The 18,425-nt window shown below is 42.7% G+C and overlaps 1 protein-coding gene across 2 annotated transcripts in view; it reads right to left on the bottom strand.

Moving 5' to 3' along the window:
* unc5db (unc-5 netrin receptor Db) overlaps positions 1–18,203 on the bottom strand; it is a 187,428-nt gene extending 169,225 nt beyond the window's left edge. For both annotated transcript variants that reach the window (XM_068605066.1, XM_068605065.1), the window contains exon 1: positions 17,817–18,203. In XM_068605066.1, coding sequence (XP_068461167.1) covers positions 17,817–17,901 — 85 coding nt within the window. In that variant the 5' untranslated portion in view covers positions 17,902–18,203. The remainder of the gene's footprint in view (positions 1–17,816) is intronic.
* Between the last annotated feature and the right edge of the window lie 222 nt (positions 18,204–18,425).

The following is an 18,425-nucleotide window of genomic DNA, read 5'->3' on the forward strand; positions in this document are numbered from 1 at the left end:
TTGTGTACACGGTGCAGTTACAGACCGGAGGTGTAGCGGATGAGAGCAGAGCATGAAGCGGCCACAATTTATGGAGTTGTGTTTCTGTTGTTAATTTAAAACTAGCTTTGCATGAGCTGATATTTCTCATCCACCCTTTGAGATTCGGCGGGTGATGCAAACACTTCGGCCTCCATCGTCACGAGAAAAGCAATAGCGAGGCTCTTTTCCATCAATGCCGCCTTTACAGTCTGTGTGTTTTGGAGCACTTGATGTTTCCGAAGCGGCCGCCGCTATCAGGGATTACAAGAAATGACAGGGATTTAAGGTTTTATACTTATTATGCTTTTATGTAATCCATTATGCCTCTTAAATTCTTCACTGGTTATTTGTTATATTTTTGTACTTGTGCCTTTTCATTCCTCTTGAAATAGGAGACATGTGCTTCTCTAGCCCCCCACCCCCTCCTCTTCCACTGAAGCAGATGGAGTACGCGACTAAATGTGGAATATTCTGGATGTCGCTGACACGCAACAAAAACGTCTTTTTCAAGCATTTTGTCTGCAATTACCATCCTGCTTTCCATACAGCCCTGAGGGGCTTCTCATTACTCAAGGACCTTTGGTGGTGATGGACTACTTCCATTTAAACAGTGCATACAGCGAGCATCTATCGAGTTACGCCACGAATGCTGAGGCCACTCTAACGGAAATTGCTGGTGACATTTTATGACGGTGGCTTTATTTCCTCCTTATTTCTCCACCACTAATTTTGGGGTTCTGTTGGAACTGCTGAACAGCCTGATGCATGATGATGTTTGTTTGATTTGAAAGCCCCGATCAATGAATTTAACATTAATTAGACCTCATTCAAAATTGGTATTGCTGCATCCCCAATGCAGTCAACGGTTGCGTGTCATTGCCTCGAACTCTTGTTGGAGCGCCCGCCTCCCAAACTCTGGCTCAATCTCAATACTCATGCTGATGGCTCGGCCTAGCCTCGACCTGCTAGCGGGTGACGTTAAAAGCTTTTCGGTGTCGGGAAGTGATTTCTGTTACGTTGCAGGAGATCTTTGGCTCGCGGTGTGGATATGAATTTCACATGCTGTGGGCCGAGAGCGGCTGCCTCTCATCTCGGTGTGTCTGCTGCGTGCTGCTAAGACAAAGTCTCAAAGAGCGAGGGACGGTCTCGTTACTTATGCAATCACTGTTTGACATGTCACGCGTTTATCTCAGCGGCGTGACACCAGGCGGAAAATTATTCGGTTGTTTAATCAATTATCAACAGTCATTCATCCAGTTGTTTCAGCCTTGTAAATGCAACGATTAATTTATGTTCTTTGTTTTATATCATCGTTAACCCTTTGAATCTGTGGTTGCTTTAGCTCCCTTCGTTTACGGGCTCACGGCAATGTCACGATGTGGGTCATCCCTGTTCAGCAGCAAAATGTTGGCCTCGTAACCTCTTATTGCATTCTTTAAGAATGGGGACATATTTGACTGCCTGGACAACATATTGGCATATGTTTAGGCACTCATATAACAGAACATTTATAATTATAGCCATATTGTTGTCATAAATTAACCCTGAACGGTGGAACTTTGAGTTTTGACAAACAGATCAACAAATAAAAAGACAGTGAAGGTTTATGCTAACACTACTGTGTATAAAAGTGTGTGTTTAGGGGTTTTATGGCCTTAAAACATGTATAATAATTGTAAAAAATAATAAAGCTGATTACTTTACGGATTTCGTCTATTGCGGGTTATTTTTATTTTCATCCCCGCGATAAACGAGGGGCCACTATATATATATATATATATATATATATATATATATATATATATATATATATATATATATATATATATATATATCTATATATATCGAGAGAGAGAGAGAGAGAGAGAGATATTAAATGTGTATTGCCTGCTTTCATGTGATAAAGAAGTACTTAATCAATAATTTAAGACAATAGTTATGAACATTAGACTTTTAATACAAAATATGAGTAAGTAATTCATGGGGACAGAACTGCATAGCAGGAAGATCTTTGGCTTCTCAAAAATTAATTGATATTTCAGGATAGTTTGTATAAAAAACAACAACATTGGTCTGCATGTCTATAATTTTGAAAAGAACAAATGTGAGTGTGTAAGTGGTTAAAAAAAGAATGAGTGGGTGTTCAGGGGATATATCATTATGACAATCTGAGGCTTTGTCATGACAAACAAACTATTAAAACAAGTGTTTTCTTTTCCTCTCCTGTTGTGATTTCCGTTTTTATTGTGAGAGGAATGTTTCCTTCAACTTTCCAAGCAGGTTTCCCGTCGTGCTTTGATTGTTTTAAACAAAAGATAACTGTTTTTGTCTCTATGGCAAGACAGCTGTCTCTGTTTGGTGAGTCTGTGCCTCTAACAGCTGCTCGCAGTTATCAGCACTAAAAAACAGACAGAAACACCTGAATTACTTTCTGAAAGAAAATACCTTGACATAAAGATTAGTGTGATGAAAAAAAACAACATCTCAATGTCCACTTACAAGATGTTTGTTGAGCTTTCAACTGCATCACAGTCTCCCTCAGTAAATGGAGTATTTTCAAGTTTTAGTTCAAAATATTAGGAAGGATCTAATGTTCAAAAGGAGTGTATTTTTATATGATTTGTTAGCAATAATCTTTCTTTCTTCGTGGTGAATACGTTTTTTGATGCTATTATATTTGTACGTTTGCAACCTTTCAAATACCGAGTGGTGCATTTCTCTGCCTTTCTCTGCCCTATTGCTCAGTAGCTGTTTTCATAACCTTCAGTTATGCTATTCTCTGTGTCCCTTACGCACAACTCAATTGGTCGATGCTTTTATCTGCAGTGTAAAGGCGCAGAAAAATTCAGAAAAAAATACAATGCTTTTTTTGCGTTAAAGCAATGTAAATGTAACGCATGCAAAAAAATATATATGGACATGCGAATGAATCCCCAGTATGGAAAAGCCTTCAATGTAATATCTGTAATGAGTCAAAGGCTTTCTTTTCTGGTTTCTACAGAACCATCATCTACTTTCAATGACATTACAGACTAATTAATGATAATAAATAATTCACGGTTGCCCTTATTATTACTGAAAATGTAACATCACAACTAGACTTAACTGTGTATGTATCACTCTAGCTTAAGAGAAGCAAATATGAAGCTTTTCTATGATTGAAAAACAAACGACATGTTGTATCCGGCTGTATCTTTCAACACACACGTGTCAAAACACTATAAACCACTTTGAAGTACTTGCAGAAAGACAGGGACACATGGCGGCCACCATGATCCAACGCCGGTTGCTGCTGGTCATCCAATTAGATGACAGGTCTCGTCAGACAGCGTTCAGGAAGACGCCATTTCATGTCATCAAGCAGCAGCCTCGGGGCAAGCTGCACGCCACACTGTTGCATAACCGCTCTGAAGTCAAAATAAAGATAAGGCAGCTTTTAAAAAGACAAACATCAGGGATGCTGTGTGGGCACATGGCATGGGAAAATAAGCGGAGACGCAAACGGTGAACCGTGAGGTCGAGATGAATACACGCCGGTTTACATGGGAGGGTTGAGTAATCGGCAGAGGCACCGACCCCGGAGAACCCTGAGATTGTATCAAAAGCCAAAATGAGTTTCAAAAGAGAGAATTTTGAGCATAAAGAAAAGGAGTCAGTAGGAGGACGCCTCTGGCCCACGAGGAACTGAGGACTTACACAGCCGCTACCCGCCCGCTAAAGTCAAAGCCGGTGCGGAGGCACGTTGCAATATTCATATTGTAAATGCTTTACCGGGTCACACAGCGAGCTGCCAGGGCTTCTAAAGGCAACAGAGAAGCCGTGAGAGAGAGAGAGTCCACTGTTTCCCTTTATCACACTCATTAAAACTTAGACAACACAGGCTCATTGTGGCTCAAAACTACAAAAGGTCAGTGAAAGGTCGGAAGTGGAAAACACACGCCAGGTGTTTGATCACCTTAAAAACAAACTCAGCCGTCTGCTGCCATCAAAAACCACGGCCGCCTCGTTGTCCCAGAAGCCCGTCTTGAAAATGTGCTGAAAAGCCATCGGAGCCGAAATGTCCGACGTCTCTCTCTGCCGCCGCCGTGGCAGGTTTGAAATGTATTTTCCTATTACCCTCCGTTTCACACCGGCCGCTGCTGTCGAAAGGGGCCGGCACCGATCGTTTGTCAATCCGGGACCCTGATACCTGCGGTGAGTAATGTCACGCGAGGTATTGAAACGCAAATCAGACCGTATGAAGCGAGGAGGCGGTCGGGAAGGTGCCTTTGAGGAGGTTTTTCTCAATTATGAAAAATGCATGTGTCACATATTTTAAGCATGGATATTACCGTCTAACCATAAAGCGATGGAGGCCTCTCACCATCGTTGTCAAAGTGGAGACGTTTGTCATAAAGACTGTTGCTTGGCGCCCTCAGTCGCCCTCAATGTTTAATTTCACCAAATTAACATTCCCTCTCTGAAAACAAGAGTGGAATTAAAGAAAAACTCAGACATTTTGAGAAATCTGGTGATTCATCATTTTAACGTGAGCTTGACAGAAGATAATCTGCGTAAAATGAAGCAGAGGGAAACGACAAGTCCGAAGTGACCCTTTTTTTCTTTACTCGTTGTATTGGTGGATTTACATGTTTCCTGGAGAACAAAAGCTGGATCAGACCCAGACACAAATCCGTGGGAGGCCATTTTATTTCTGGAAGCGGGCGCGATGTAAACATAACAGTCTTTTTTCTGGGCAGCAATTTTTTTTAAAAACTTATTTGGAAACATTAGAGACGTTGACAGCATGAATATCTTTAGCGGGCCAGTGTGGCCCCTACCAGTACAGACGCCCTAGGTAATCGGTGCCAGGATGTGCTGTAATGTCTAAATCGGCACTGCAATACAATTAAACATGCCATATACTCATCATTCTTACATAAGGGCTGAGCAGAATTCTTTTTATTTCCTTTGATAAAAAAGAATTGTTTGCATATTGTGCAAGAAGAGTACATATCTTTAATCATGGAAAAACTGAAAAGTATAGTGATAACATATTAGCATTGCTCTTAAACTGTAACTGACTCAGGGCTGACCAACAGATAACCCTCCACCCCCGTCTACCCACACACATTTTAAATGCTACTTTTTAAAAATGTTTAAATTATTCCCACATTAACGGTCTCACACACACGTGCCTGGCTGAGTTAGTGATGGTCGGCATGAGGCCTGGTTTAGGCTACACGAGCTAAGTAAGAGCTAGGAAACACGTTTTGAGATAGTTAATTGCGCTCGTTTTCAATGTACTTCAACCAAGCATGAAGTATCGCTTTAAATCAAGAACAAATCTCCAAAAATATATTTTTGTACACACATCTTTGCCACAGTGTGCCAAGGCTGGCGGTTGGATCGGTCAGTCATATCTTAGGTTCTCCAGATCTTGTCATTTGAAGCCCGTAGTGACTTCATCCAACAGTCCAGCAGAAGGCATATACACAAAGGAATGGATGTGAAACATCCAAACTGAGACATAACAAGTCAACGTTTCCACTGTACGAGACGTCAATCAGGAGCCTCAAAGCAACATTTTGCTGCTTTGGCCTTTGGCTATCTACGGCCACTGTTGTGACTGGATGAGCCGCTCTGGGTCCCCCCTCAACACCTTAATGTGACCTGCCTGATTATAGAGGAATAGGATGTATTTCGTCGTCAAAGGACTAGCTTTAAAAGGGTGGATAAACCTATTTAATTTCCTATTCATCCTACACAATAAAAGCCTCCCGCTCTGCGTTCTGCGTACTCTTCCTCCCTGCAGTATTAGTAGACGTGTTTTATTGGACAATAGCCCTGAACAAAGCTTCTCTAATTGGGTGTTGAACACATTTATTTTCCTGTAAATCCTTCACAATGGAAGTCCCCCTTTGTTATTTCATTTTTAATTTTTATTTTGAAGCAACAAAATGAGGAAATGGGACTCAGACAGCAGGTCCTTTCTTCCCTTTGCTCTCCTCGAGGGAGGAACTCCTGTGAGGAGGGGGAGGAGGAGGTTGGGGTGTTGGAGACCTAATTTGTTTACTGTCCAAGATTGTCTTGTCACCTCAGTAAGGTGTCCAGCACCTCACTGAGATCCCAGCTCAACGGTAGCCAGGCCACCTCGGCGTGTGGTCTGGCTGATCTGATCACAAGCGGGATCCCATGTGAGGTCTTGGATCCTGGCGCAATAGTCTCATTGCAGTGACAGCTGCACCACAGCCTCTGGTGCAGCAGGCTGAGGAGTGTGTGTGCAGGTCAAACTTCATTAAAGAGCATTATTAGTTTTCTGTCTGTGGAAAGAACACTCAGTAATGTCACATGAACTACATATTTTACTGCAGAGTAAATCGCTAAATAAAAGCTCTGAAAATGAATACTCGCAAAAAAAGAAGAATGTTAGACCCTAAAATGACATGAAATTCAAATAGTAATAACGTAATCCTTGTCACGGGTTATGTATTGCTGGTCAGTGCTGGTGCTTCTGTAGAGAGTCCGCTCTGAGCCTGTCACGCTGATTGTTCTGGGCATCGACCTGCTGTTGGAGAGAGTGTGAGCCTGAAGCGCTGAAGAGAATGCAAGTGTGGCAAGACGGTGACACCATGCAGGCAAGGTGTCACAGCTAGCCTGTTTCCTGTTGAACAGGTCCCTGCCGGTCAGAGTGACCAGCTGTAACTGCTGCTGCGCTCTGGTAACTGTGTCAGGGAGTCCGGAGAACTCAGTGCAGCACAGGCCACAAGCAGCACAGAAGCAGCACAGGCCACAAGCAACACAGGCCACAAGCAGCACAGAAGCAGCACAGGCCACAAGCAACACAGGCCACAAGCAGCACAGAAGCAGCACAGGCCACAAGCTGCACAGGCCACAAGCAGCACAGAAGCTGCACAGGCCACAAGCAACACAGAAGCTGCACAGGCCACAAGCAACACAGGCCACAAGCAGCACAGAAGCTGCACAGGCCACAAGCAACACAGAAGCTGCACAGGCCACAAGCAACACAGGCCACAAGCAACACAGAAGCTGCACAGGCCACAAGCAACACAGAAGCTGCACAGGCCACAAGCAACACAGGCCACAAGCAGCACAGAAGCTGCACAGGCCACAAGCAACACAGAAGCTGCACAGGCCACAAGCAACACAGGCCACAAGCAGCACAGAAGCTGCACAGGCCACAAGCAACACAGAAGCTGCACAGGCCACAAGCAACACAGGCCACAAGCAACACAGAAGCTGCACAGGCCACAAGCAACACAGGCCACAAGCAGCACAGAAGCTGCACAGAAGCTGCACAGGCCACAAGCAACACAAGCCAAATAAGCTGCACAGGCCACAAGCTGCACAGCAGCACTAAGATGGCCTCAATAATCTTTTGGGAATGAGTATTGATGAAGTTCAATACTCATTTCGGCCAAAAATGGCCGAAATTGACTTTTTACCTCACTAATGTTCGAGGCCGTTGTGTGAAACTTGGATGGAATGTATTTTAAAATTGTGATCCTTCTTATACCATTTTTTACTAATTTCATCAGTAATCTGATTCATGATCATTTTCGGAAATGTAAAGAGCTGTTCCATGTAGTTTTATACTCCCCAAGCCTGTTGATAATACCTTATTTTCTTGTTTTACTTTACTCCGTCAGGATTCTTTCAGAAGAGGTAGTTCTATTGTTTTCATTTATGCCTCAGGCAAAAAGGCAGAAGGCCACTCAAGCGGGTGCAAACTGTTTTGACGCAATTGAGTAAGTTGGCCCCCCTGACTGGAATCGCGGCTCATGGCGGTATGAAACAGGCAATACAGGGTGTTTTGAGAAAGTGTGACCTTTCTCAAAAACGCAGCCATTTGAGGCCCTTGGGCATGCAGCCAAAACTGGCCACTCAAAATAGTACGCAGTGTGCTGCAGCAGAATGCAGCTGTGGACGGACACAAAGGTGCACACTCGATCACGGAATCCCACGCACGGACAAGTGTTAGCTGAAATGAGAACACATCGTGGCTATTTTCTTTCGACCCACTAATTGGTTATTAGTTCAATCAGTGCACCTGTTTTCATTTACAAATTATAGGATAATCGCCGAAGGCTTGCTTTGTGTGTTCATAAGTAAACACATGAACAGCAACTCAGAGAACAAATCAATAGTCACCACAATGGCCCTTTATTCTGCCATCAAAATGAAGTAAAGAACGACGTTATTTCTCTGCATACTGGGGCTTTGAAATAACTACATTCTGGTCGAAATAAATCATGTGATCGTTTTTACACACTATGTTCACATCATACTGAAAGATGTGTTCGGCCATAATATTAAGGGTTTTACTAACAAATCACAGTACCACTTACACCTGTTAAGATGGGGAAAAAAATACTTTACCTATTATCTGGCCTTTTCTGCAGCACCTTTCTGTGTGTGTGTGTGTGTGTGTGTGTGTGTCAGCCACTGGTCACAAACGGCGTAGTCCAATGACTAACACGTACCCACCAGCGGAGGCCGAGAGGTCCTCCAGGCAGGACAGGACACAGCGAGCTCCGACTGGCGCTCGGCACTCCATTCATCACAACTTGTCCTTCAGCCTCGTTCTGTCCCGGTAGGCCTGCTGCTACACCATGGATCAACAGAGGACATGTTTGAACAGCTGACCCAAGGCCATGAAAGTTGGTACAGCAACAGCAGAGAACCATCAGCGTTGGCATATCAAAGGCCATTTGTCAGGCATCCGAGAAGATGCCCGTGATTTAATATTGGAGAGGCTTGTACTGCAGCTTCTGGCCTTTCTGCTCACGTTGCTCGGCTGCTTCCTTAGTTACTGGAGCTGAAATCTGGCTCTTGAAGTCATCTATTGGAGGCTTTAAAAGGGATGTCAGAGGATCACCAAAGTCAATATCTCAAGACCATGAATGTACAAAATTGAATGGCAATTAATCGTAAAGTAGACAAAATGTTTCATTCTGGACCAAAGTGGCCATCCATAAAGCTATGTCCCCATTATGTAGCTGCTCCTGGACAGTTTGCAGGGGTTTGGATTATTGACGAATGCATATTTTTGGGGTTGAGTGGTTTTTAATTGGCTCTAGCAGTGGGTTGGGTGACCTGCACATTCCTAAATGATAGGCTTTGAGTGTGAACATCAGAACTGGCATAAGTTTGGTCTAATGAATGCATTAATATGTTTCTTATAAACCTCGTACCACGATGGCAACAACGCATTATGACACATCGTTAACGGAACGTAATGACACATTGTTAACGATGTAACGTGACCCAGTTCACGTCGCCCAGATTCCCTCGACAAAAGCCCAATGTGGTTATTCCATCGGAGGCGTTTGACAAACTGTCAGATAATAGTTACTGTGGGTCATTGGTACACAATGTGTTTGATTTTGAATCTTCCTAGCGTAATGTTCGCTCTCGGTTCAATGAATGGACTTCAAAAATCTCCTGTTGGTAATGTTTCCATTGTAAACATTTTGATATTTATATGTCAAAGCAAACCCATTAATGTCACCCAAAGACATTGGTTGTTATTTAGTTGAAAAACGGCAAAAAAATTAAAATTACTGGTCTTTGATTTTTTTCTTTGGGAAGTGACCAACGTAATAGTTCATTATTGGTAATTTTGAGAAAAAGGTGCCTCCTTGACAGCTTTGAATTTGCGTTTATAATTTGCTTTGAATTTGCGTTTTGCAGTTCTCATCATGTAGAGAAAAAAGAGTTTTTATGTTTATTTATATTTCAATAAAGTCTACCAGGTGGTTGATTCCGTTCATTTTTTCAAACAATAGACAGAATAATGACTCTCCTTTGGCTCGCTATGGATAGACTATGCAGGATTCACTGAGAAACTCTAGTCATTCAAAAGGCCATTTGCCTGGGATGGGCTGACACAGATTTCAGTCGTGACCCCATACATCAACGGGACATGTTTTCCGATAACAATATTGAATTCTCTCTGACTTGATAAGAGATGAGGCCTCACCTCGCACTTGACTCTGATTCTATAGAAGCTCTCGCCCAGATGCTATCAAATAAAGTCGTTGATGCACACAGATACACACACCCACACCTCGCTAAATAGGAGGCTATCATAAAGCGGCCTTGTAAAAAGCTCATCTGGTCCGCACCATCTGTAAACACAGATATGAAGAAGTTCATGGAGCCCGCGCAAACATGACACCTCCATTGCTGGAGTCTATTACAGCAGCTATGCTGCAGCATTTGCAAAGACCAAATGAATGTGCAAAGAAAAGAGAGGGGAACGAGCTGCTTTTCCATAAAGACCGCATTCCACTTGTGCTGATGCTTGAGAGTAATTGCTCCACAGGGCAAGTATGATTAATTACAGTAAGCAGCAATAAATGTTTTTATTTAGAGCAGATGTACGGATCTTCAGAGATAACGGAAAGGAAGATGGTGTTCAATTAATAGCTATAAATATTTAAACAGTTTTGTATATCACAGTCATGTTTGTGTTTTTCCTGGTTGTGCCAAATAAGAAGTATCACCCATACAGATACAGAATTATTTTTTTTTTAATACGTCGCTGTTATATGCTTTCCGCAGTTCTCATCTATTATTCATGATGTGTGAATATTCCATGGATATTAATATATTTTCTCCTGCTGTTGTTTTGACCCTTTCACTTCATATTAATGGCTATGTGTACACTTAACAATGCAGACTAAATTAAAATTGGAACATTGCCACTCTCAATTTGTCCAGAAATATAAATATCTATTCTATTAACATTGTCAGAGAAACAATGAATCTTGTCTCTAGTTTTATATATATATATATATATATATATATATATATATATATATATATATATATATATATATATATATATAGACTGTTTGCGTGGCAGAAATCTTTTTTGTCAGCATTATACAGTACAGTGAATTCTCCTCTTATACATTTAAATCCCAAGTGGTTTTCATCATCGGGGAGCGATGAAGAAGCAAAAAAAAAAAAAATGTGTTGACGTAGATCACTCGGGGCTCACGCAAAGATTGCAATATTTAAAAAGAAAACCTTCTTGGCTGGAGTTTAGACAGGACTGTGGAATGAAGATGTGTGGCACTACAAGCACAGCTGATTGAATCTCCTGACGGAGATGGATGAAGGGTATTTGCAGCTTCGGTACATGGTTTAGCACTATGACTGAGTGGGCCCTCTCATCCGGTCCTGATTGCCGTCCCCTCAGATTAAGTCAAACGGAAGCTGCGGCGTTCTTCCGGGGCAGATTGGGCCATCGTGACTTGAGCATTCTCACAGGAGTTCTAAACAACAGCCGCCGCGGCACGCTGGTTCTCCGGGAACGACGTGATGGAGCGAAAGACAACGCTGATTACGGCTGCTTGTGATTATTGCAGTATCGAGACAAATGCAGTGGCTGAAATATTTCTGCTTCGGTGCCATGAACAAATATTTTCATATCAATAAATCCCTAGATTATCTTATCTTCTCTAAAACCGATTAAGGTGGTCTTAGAAATTGGTTAAAAATCCTAAATTCAACTAATTCATTTTCACTAATATAGGCTAATGTTATTTATGTTGCTCATATTACACTTTTTCTTTTAAAGTCTTTCATGCATATGGCAGTTCATACTATGGCAGTTTTCCGAAATTTTTTATTTAGAAAATCATGTTGTATTGCTTTGCTGACAGTCAAAGTCTAGCTTATTCTGGCTAACTCAATTCCCTAAGGAAGAGTGTGGGATGAGGTCAAAAGCCTAAAAAATGCTCTGAAATACAGCTTGAGGTATGTATCCTGTTTTACATTTTTGGAATGAACTAGGTCAGGAATTATTTCGTAAATAACAAAAACCTTAAAATATGGAATTCAAGCGTTTTGAGAATCCTCAGAATTGTGTTTGCCTTTATTTATTTTTTTTAAGTGAGTGACTTAGTTTGTTTGCTAGTTAAAGCTGTCGTAGGAAGAATATTTATCTGATAACTTTTCAGCATTATGTTTTTCAAGTGGTCTGATAAAAAAAAAGACTCCTCTTGGCTCGGTTTTTGGGCTTTAGAAAATCAAACTGGTGCAGAGAGTTTGGCCAACCACAGGACATTTTTAGGGTTTCTATTGGTCAGAGAGGAAATGTTGGCCTTCTGGCTGGAACATAATGCTGAACTCAGCAGTAATTACCTTATCATTTCAGCTCCACAACTTTATTATTTGTTCAAAGCGGTGTGGTAAAACATTTTGATTCTGTGTTCTAATTTTTGGTTCTTGACATTCAACTTAAAAAAAAACTAAAAAGGCCTCAGGCTCGTCAACTCTTCTGTAATAATTTGTCCCTGGCTCGGGTGCAGGAAATTGGCTTTCCCCCCTTCCCCAACTACAAAGGTCCTGAAACCAGGCTGCTAGACACCTTGAACACGTCAAAGCCTTTCTTAAAGACCGACAGATACAGATGACACACAGCAGCTTGGAAAAAAGAAATTGAACGTGTAAGTAGCATTCAGCCACATAGCGGACAGGAGAAGCCAATGAGCTGCAGGGCTGATTGCTGACTACATTAAGCCTCTTAGGCGGCACGCTGATGAATTGACTCGTTGAAATGTGAAGGTAATAGTCTTGACATAGCAAAGACATTACTCAGCTGTGCACCTGCAAAAGTCCCCAAATGACAGCAAAGCCACGCAGGAGCCGGTCCAATATGAAAGAGGACTTTGCTTTTATTACCATCATCATTACTGTATATCATTTCTGAATGTACAGCCATTTGGTTTCATTTAAATGTAAATCCAGGCACTGAACTGCGCACGTTGTCACCCGCAGCAGCCTGACTACGATGATTCATTTGTGGGGGATCGGCAGAGAAAATATAAGAGCCTTTACTTTCTCTGAGGGAAAATAACAGATTTGACCTTTGTCTGTTTTCATGAAAGCCGTGTACACAACAAAATAAGAAATAAACCTTGAGATTGCTCTTCTTCTCTAAGAAAACAAAAGTAGCCACAATATTTCCGTGCATCCTTTCTACTCCGTTCTCTTCTTTTCCTTTTTCCTTCCTTCTCCAGGGTCAAGGGTGAACTAAAGCCTGAGGGGAACGGACGAGTCCACATGTTGGAGAGAGGCAGCATGGTGCGACGGTTACTTGACACAGTTGTGTATCCATGGAGCTAGAAAACGCCGTTCACTGCTATCCAAGTCCAAGCAAGGCCAACATTAGCGTCTCCGTCCCCTAATCTCATAACATTCTCATAACATATTCCTGGACTCGTACTTGGCATTAAGGAAACTTACAGCGGAGCACGTAGCATTACCGGCGGATGTACTGAGTGACAATCAACAATCCTCAATTAAATATTGGATAATCCCTTTCCTCATTGTTTTTCTCACACTGCACACAGCCGATGAATCACACATCCCAATAAATTAATCATCAAGTCCTGAACAAATATGCCCGTGTGTCAAATTAAATCAACAGGAGCCTCATCAGTAGCCAGGTTATGAGGAATATTACATATCAGGGCATTGGGTTTGCCTTTCCGCATCTCTAGGTGGGGCTTCATTAGAAGATAATGGTATGTAATAGCCGATACCTCGATCTAGAAAGGAAGTCCCATCTATCACAGCTCAGAGAGCTGCAAATTAAACTATCCGTTTTATTATCAGTTGTCTTGAAATCAGCCTTTTGTGGGCAGCGTGGTCCACAGGAAAAACCCTTCGGGCCGCGCTGCTGTGCTACACGATGGAGGCACTCTCTTTCGTGACTGCTGGCGTGAGTCTCGCGGAGCGTCACCATTGATCCTTAAGAGCTTGCATTCGCCGGTCCCATCGCGGGACCGGCGAAGAGACCGCCCGGTTTGATGCCGCTTTGGCGTTTGATGCCACTTTGGCGTCTGGTGGGTGCCACACTTGTTAAGGTCATGGCGCGCGAGGCCTGCCGAGACATGGCTCCACTGGAGGTGTCGGTGCTGCACACGAGGAGCTGGAGACAGAGCGATGTCACGTTGTTGCCATGAAGATACGATGGGAGCATTGAGGATGCGTTCTGTGAGGTTTGTAGGCAGCTGCTTCCAAAGCGACGAGGATTGATCGATTGCTTAGTCAATAGACAGGAAACATTTCTTTTTGATAATCCAATTAATCATGTTAATCACTTTAATCACTCTGTTTTCAACTTCTCAAGTGGGAGGGTTTTCTGTATTCTGTAAAATAAAGAACGGACTATCCTTGAGTGTTTCTTGGATAAAACAAGGATTATGAAGAGAAAACTTTGAAACATGAAAATAATTAATCAGACCAAAAGATAATGAAAACCTTAATTTGCAGCAGCCCTAGCTGTGTCTTTGTTTGCTGGCCACATGGACAACAAAACTCTCTGTCTCTTTAAGTGACAAACTGCAGACCTGGCCTGTTGGCCAAATGTACAAATTCTGGTTATGCCTTCTCTTTGCACACAGGAAGTGACGCACCTGAACCTGAGAACATCTGACCGTCAGATTGTTTGCCTCTTTAAAATCTCTGCTGAGGATCTCTTTGGTTGACAGTAGAGCAACATAGTTTGTGTGCGAGTACAGGGGTTCTGGGTATTGTAATCCCTCAACCTCTATTGCTACTGAAGTAATTGAACATGAAGCAGTTTGATAGTGTATATTTACTTGTATGATTAGCCCTGGTCAGTAGGGGTCAGGACCCACAACGTCCTGACCTCTACTTTTAACTGTGTCTTTGTGGATGCACTTTTAAGAGGAATCCTTGTTAGAGTTTTATTGCAATACAAAAGGGGCACACTTGCAAACACACGGATCTCCCAGCTGGCTGGCAAGAGAGATGATGAATAAAGTTCAGATAAATATATTTATACATATTTTTGCCCTTGGCAGGTGTCCTCAAACACAGCGCGTTTTGTCTGTTGATTCGTAACCTCGTGACTAGAGTGTCTCTTTCTGCCGCTGTATGTTGGGAATTAATAGTTGAAGGCTGAACTCCACAACTTCGCATCTGACAACATTGGCTGGGAAACTAAAGGCTGAATTTTATGGGAGACAGAAAAAGACAAGCTCTTAGTACAGACCGGCTACAAGACAGTGGAACAGAATTATGAGTGGAATATAAACTGCTGATACATGCTCTAAGAATACACATTCATTCTGCAATTCTGGAAAGTTTAGTTGATATAACCCTGATAGTGTCATCAGATAGCCCTGTTGACATCATTAAGGGTTCGGCTTGAGACTTAAAGGGAAAGTCCGGGTGTTTTGAAGTGAGGTTATCCATAGTTTAAAATAAATCCATATAAATCCAAAATAAATCCATATATTAAGTGTACACTCTATAATATTTTTTGCAGATTTACATTGCGATAATCAGTTTATGTTAATAAAGACAAATTGAAGCCGTCGTCTATGCTCTCACCAAAACCAAAAGATTCCATTAAAAAGTCAGTAATTTTATCTCGCATGAATTTAGTCACAGAATAACACAAAGAAACTATCCAATCAGCGGTAGAACAACACACTATGAGATTAAATTACTATTTCTTTCAATGGAGTCAATGAAGGCATTTACGATGGATGCAGCGGCTTCAATTCCTCGTCAGAACAGCTGTCGGAATGAATATATATTCTTATTATAAAGAACACCTGAATTGACATTGATTTATTTAAAGTAGGCCATTTTGAGATGTTTGAAAAACGTTTATCTGCTGCACCCGTCCACAGCAGTACATCGCTGAGCTGCCGTGTTGGTACTCCTGTCGGTGCTGTGCTGATCGTCATCTGACTATTAAGAGACATATACAAAAGATCTGGGCATTGTTCAGGCAGCGAGGGTTTCCTGAAAGATATTACCAAGCTGCATTGTGGGAATTTCACTGTTTCTGGATACTAGGGACTAAAAGTCAAAATCTCTCTGCTGCTGCCTCAACTCTTACCTTTTTATTTTTTAATCCATCCCTTGGAATGTCCCCCAACTTCATGGTGGTGTAATGACAAACAGCTGGAGCCTTAAACGTCTCATAGCTCGTATGTATACTGTGCTAATTGGCCTTGCAAGAAGATTTCCAGTGGTCACCAGCCAATAATTGGTGGGAGTCACTGCTTTCAATGCATGGCTGTATTGTAAGAAGGCATTCAATTCTCTGGGTTTTTCTTCTTTGTACAGCAAGACACCGTTTATAAATATATATATATATATATATATATATATATATATATATATATATATATATATATATATATATATATACATATATATATATATATACTAAAAACATGACTGCCCGGATATAACATATGTTTCTTTCTAAAAGCTGCATAATAAACTCTCAATAGTCGTGCAACGCTGGTGCTTGACACAGAATGGCCACGCCATGTATCAACAGCACGTAACATAAAAGCCATCGAACAGAGAGACACCAGATTCACTACTTCGATGAAAAAGCTGGAGTGTTCATGTGCTCCATTTAACCGGGGGACTCTGCAAACCATGTTCAGTGACTGCATTGGGCGATGGGAGTCGTGAGGCTGTGACCTCAATCTATTACTGCGCACAGTTCAGCTCCATGTGGCTGCAATACAGTGAGTTCAGACCATACGGTGGCTCCAAAGGGGGAATCACATCAGATTCAAACAGCATTACTGGAAACTCACCCATAACCTACAGCCACAGTGCCACAGCCAGTAAAGTGGGCGGTAGAGTGGATGATGGACTGTTTTTTTTTTTTTCTCAAGGCAAACACATTCTTTTAGTGTAACATTTTGAGTTTTAATGCAGAGGAAATGCACTCAGTAAAAGCTCAGTTGGGGAAACGTCTTTAAGAAGTGGACCTTGTTGGTTTGTGGAAGTATTGAAGCCTTGACTTCGGGGATTTGGTGGTTGCCATCTTGGTTTTTTTGCAACCAGTGAACAGGAAGTGACCATGTTTGGACTGTGGAGGAGCAACCTAGAGGCTGGAGCAGGACACTTTTACCTGTCAATCAATAACTTGGCACACACTCAGACTCACAAGGTGAAAAATAATCCCAGAGTCTGCTGATAAATGACCCACATCAAACTGGAAAAAAATGTCCATTTCCCCAACAGACTTCCCATCTGGCTGTGCCTTGTTCAAGTGTATGTTTTAGCCAACCAAACGTGTAAACAGTGATATTGTTGTCAACCACATGGTATCAATAAGTCCTACTGTCCTTTAAAAAACGTTTTTCACGTGTCAAGGCTTTTCTTATTTAGTGCTTCTATTCAACATGAATGCCTCTCTCTTTGCCCTGCACTACACTCCCCCCGCTTGGCCTCCCGGACACTGCATTCAGTCCATGATAAAAGGGAGTGGATCGTGCTCAAATGAAGACAGAAGCAGCCCAGTAACTCCCAGATATATAAAAAAAAAAAAAAACAGAAGTGCGCTGACATGCCTGTTGCACAGGCTGCCTGTATGCTTCAGCCTTTCTCATGGTGATGGATTCATTAAAGACTGCACGAAACAGAGTGAAAACGGGACAAATATCATCGATTTATGAGAAAGATAAACAGATGGGGAAGTTGACGGCGTGAGCTTTAGCTTGAAGAATCAATACCAGAGGCTCTGCTGCGCTTTTGGGCTTCAAATAGTGACATTAAGTCCCGGGAATGAATTAAAAACCCACGTTTGGAGATGAAATGGACACAGTGGTGTGTTTTCAGACCTTCCGAGATATACAAACATATTTACAAAGGCGATAGAAACGTGACAAGTGGTGCGTAACCACGGGCATGGCACAGCAAGACTGCTTGCATTTTATTCTCTCTTTTTTCTTCTCGGTTGCCATCCACACATGCACACACGCAGCTCCTACCTTTGGAGAGCACCGACACCGTGCAGTAAACGAGGAGCAGGAGGGCCATCGTGGAGAGGTAACGTCCTTTTGTCAGCGCACCCATCCCGACGCGCGGCTGTCCGCGGGCACGCTGCGGGGCTGGCGGGGCTCCGGGGCGCCGTCGGCAGCCCCTCTCGCCTCCTCCGAGCTGGACGAGCCCGGCTGCGCAAGTTCCCCCAGTAAGCCAGGAAAGAGGACAGCTCGGCGCTCTGGTAAGGGGAGGAGGAGGAGGAGAAGAAGTGAACGGCTCACGCGCTGGACTGTCGGTCGGGAAGGAAGAAGCATCTTCACTTCACTTTTGCCGCGCGTGTGTGCGCGACGGGAGAGGCGTGCGCTCCGAGTTTTACCCCCCTTTCTCCAGGCATCATCATCATCATCCCGCGAGCTTGCCTCGTGTTAACCAATGGCAGAGTGAGGGAGACGGGTAGGAGGGACCGAGGCGAGGATGCATGCGTGTTTCCAACGTGTAAATGCATCGGGAGTAGATCCAGGGACTAATGGCGAAAGCGCAAAACAAACAAAGCACAAGGAGTTCGTTTCACTTCATTATTACATGTGACAAAGCTGTATCTGCTTTTCCAGGACAGT

Source organism: Clinocottus analis, unplaced genomic scaffold (assembly GCF_023055335.1).
Source record: "Clinocottus analis isolate CAN_PGR_092001 unplaced genomic scaffold, fCliAna1.0.p SCAF_7, whole genome shotgun sequence".
NCBI classification, from domain to species: Eukaryota; Metazoa; Chordata; class Actinopteri; order Perciformes; family Cottidae; genus Clinocottus; species Clinocottus analis.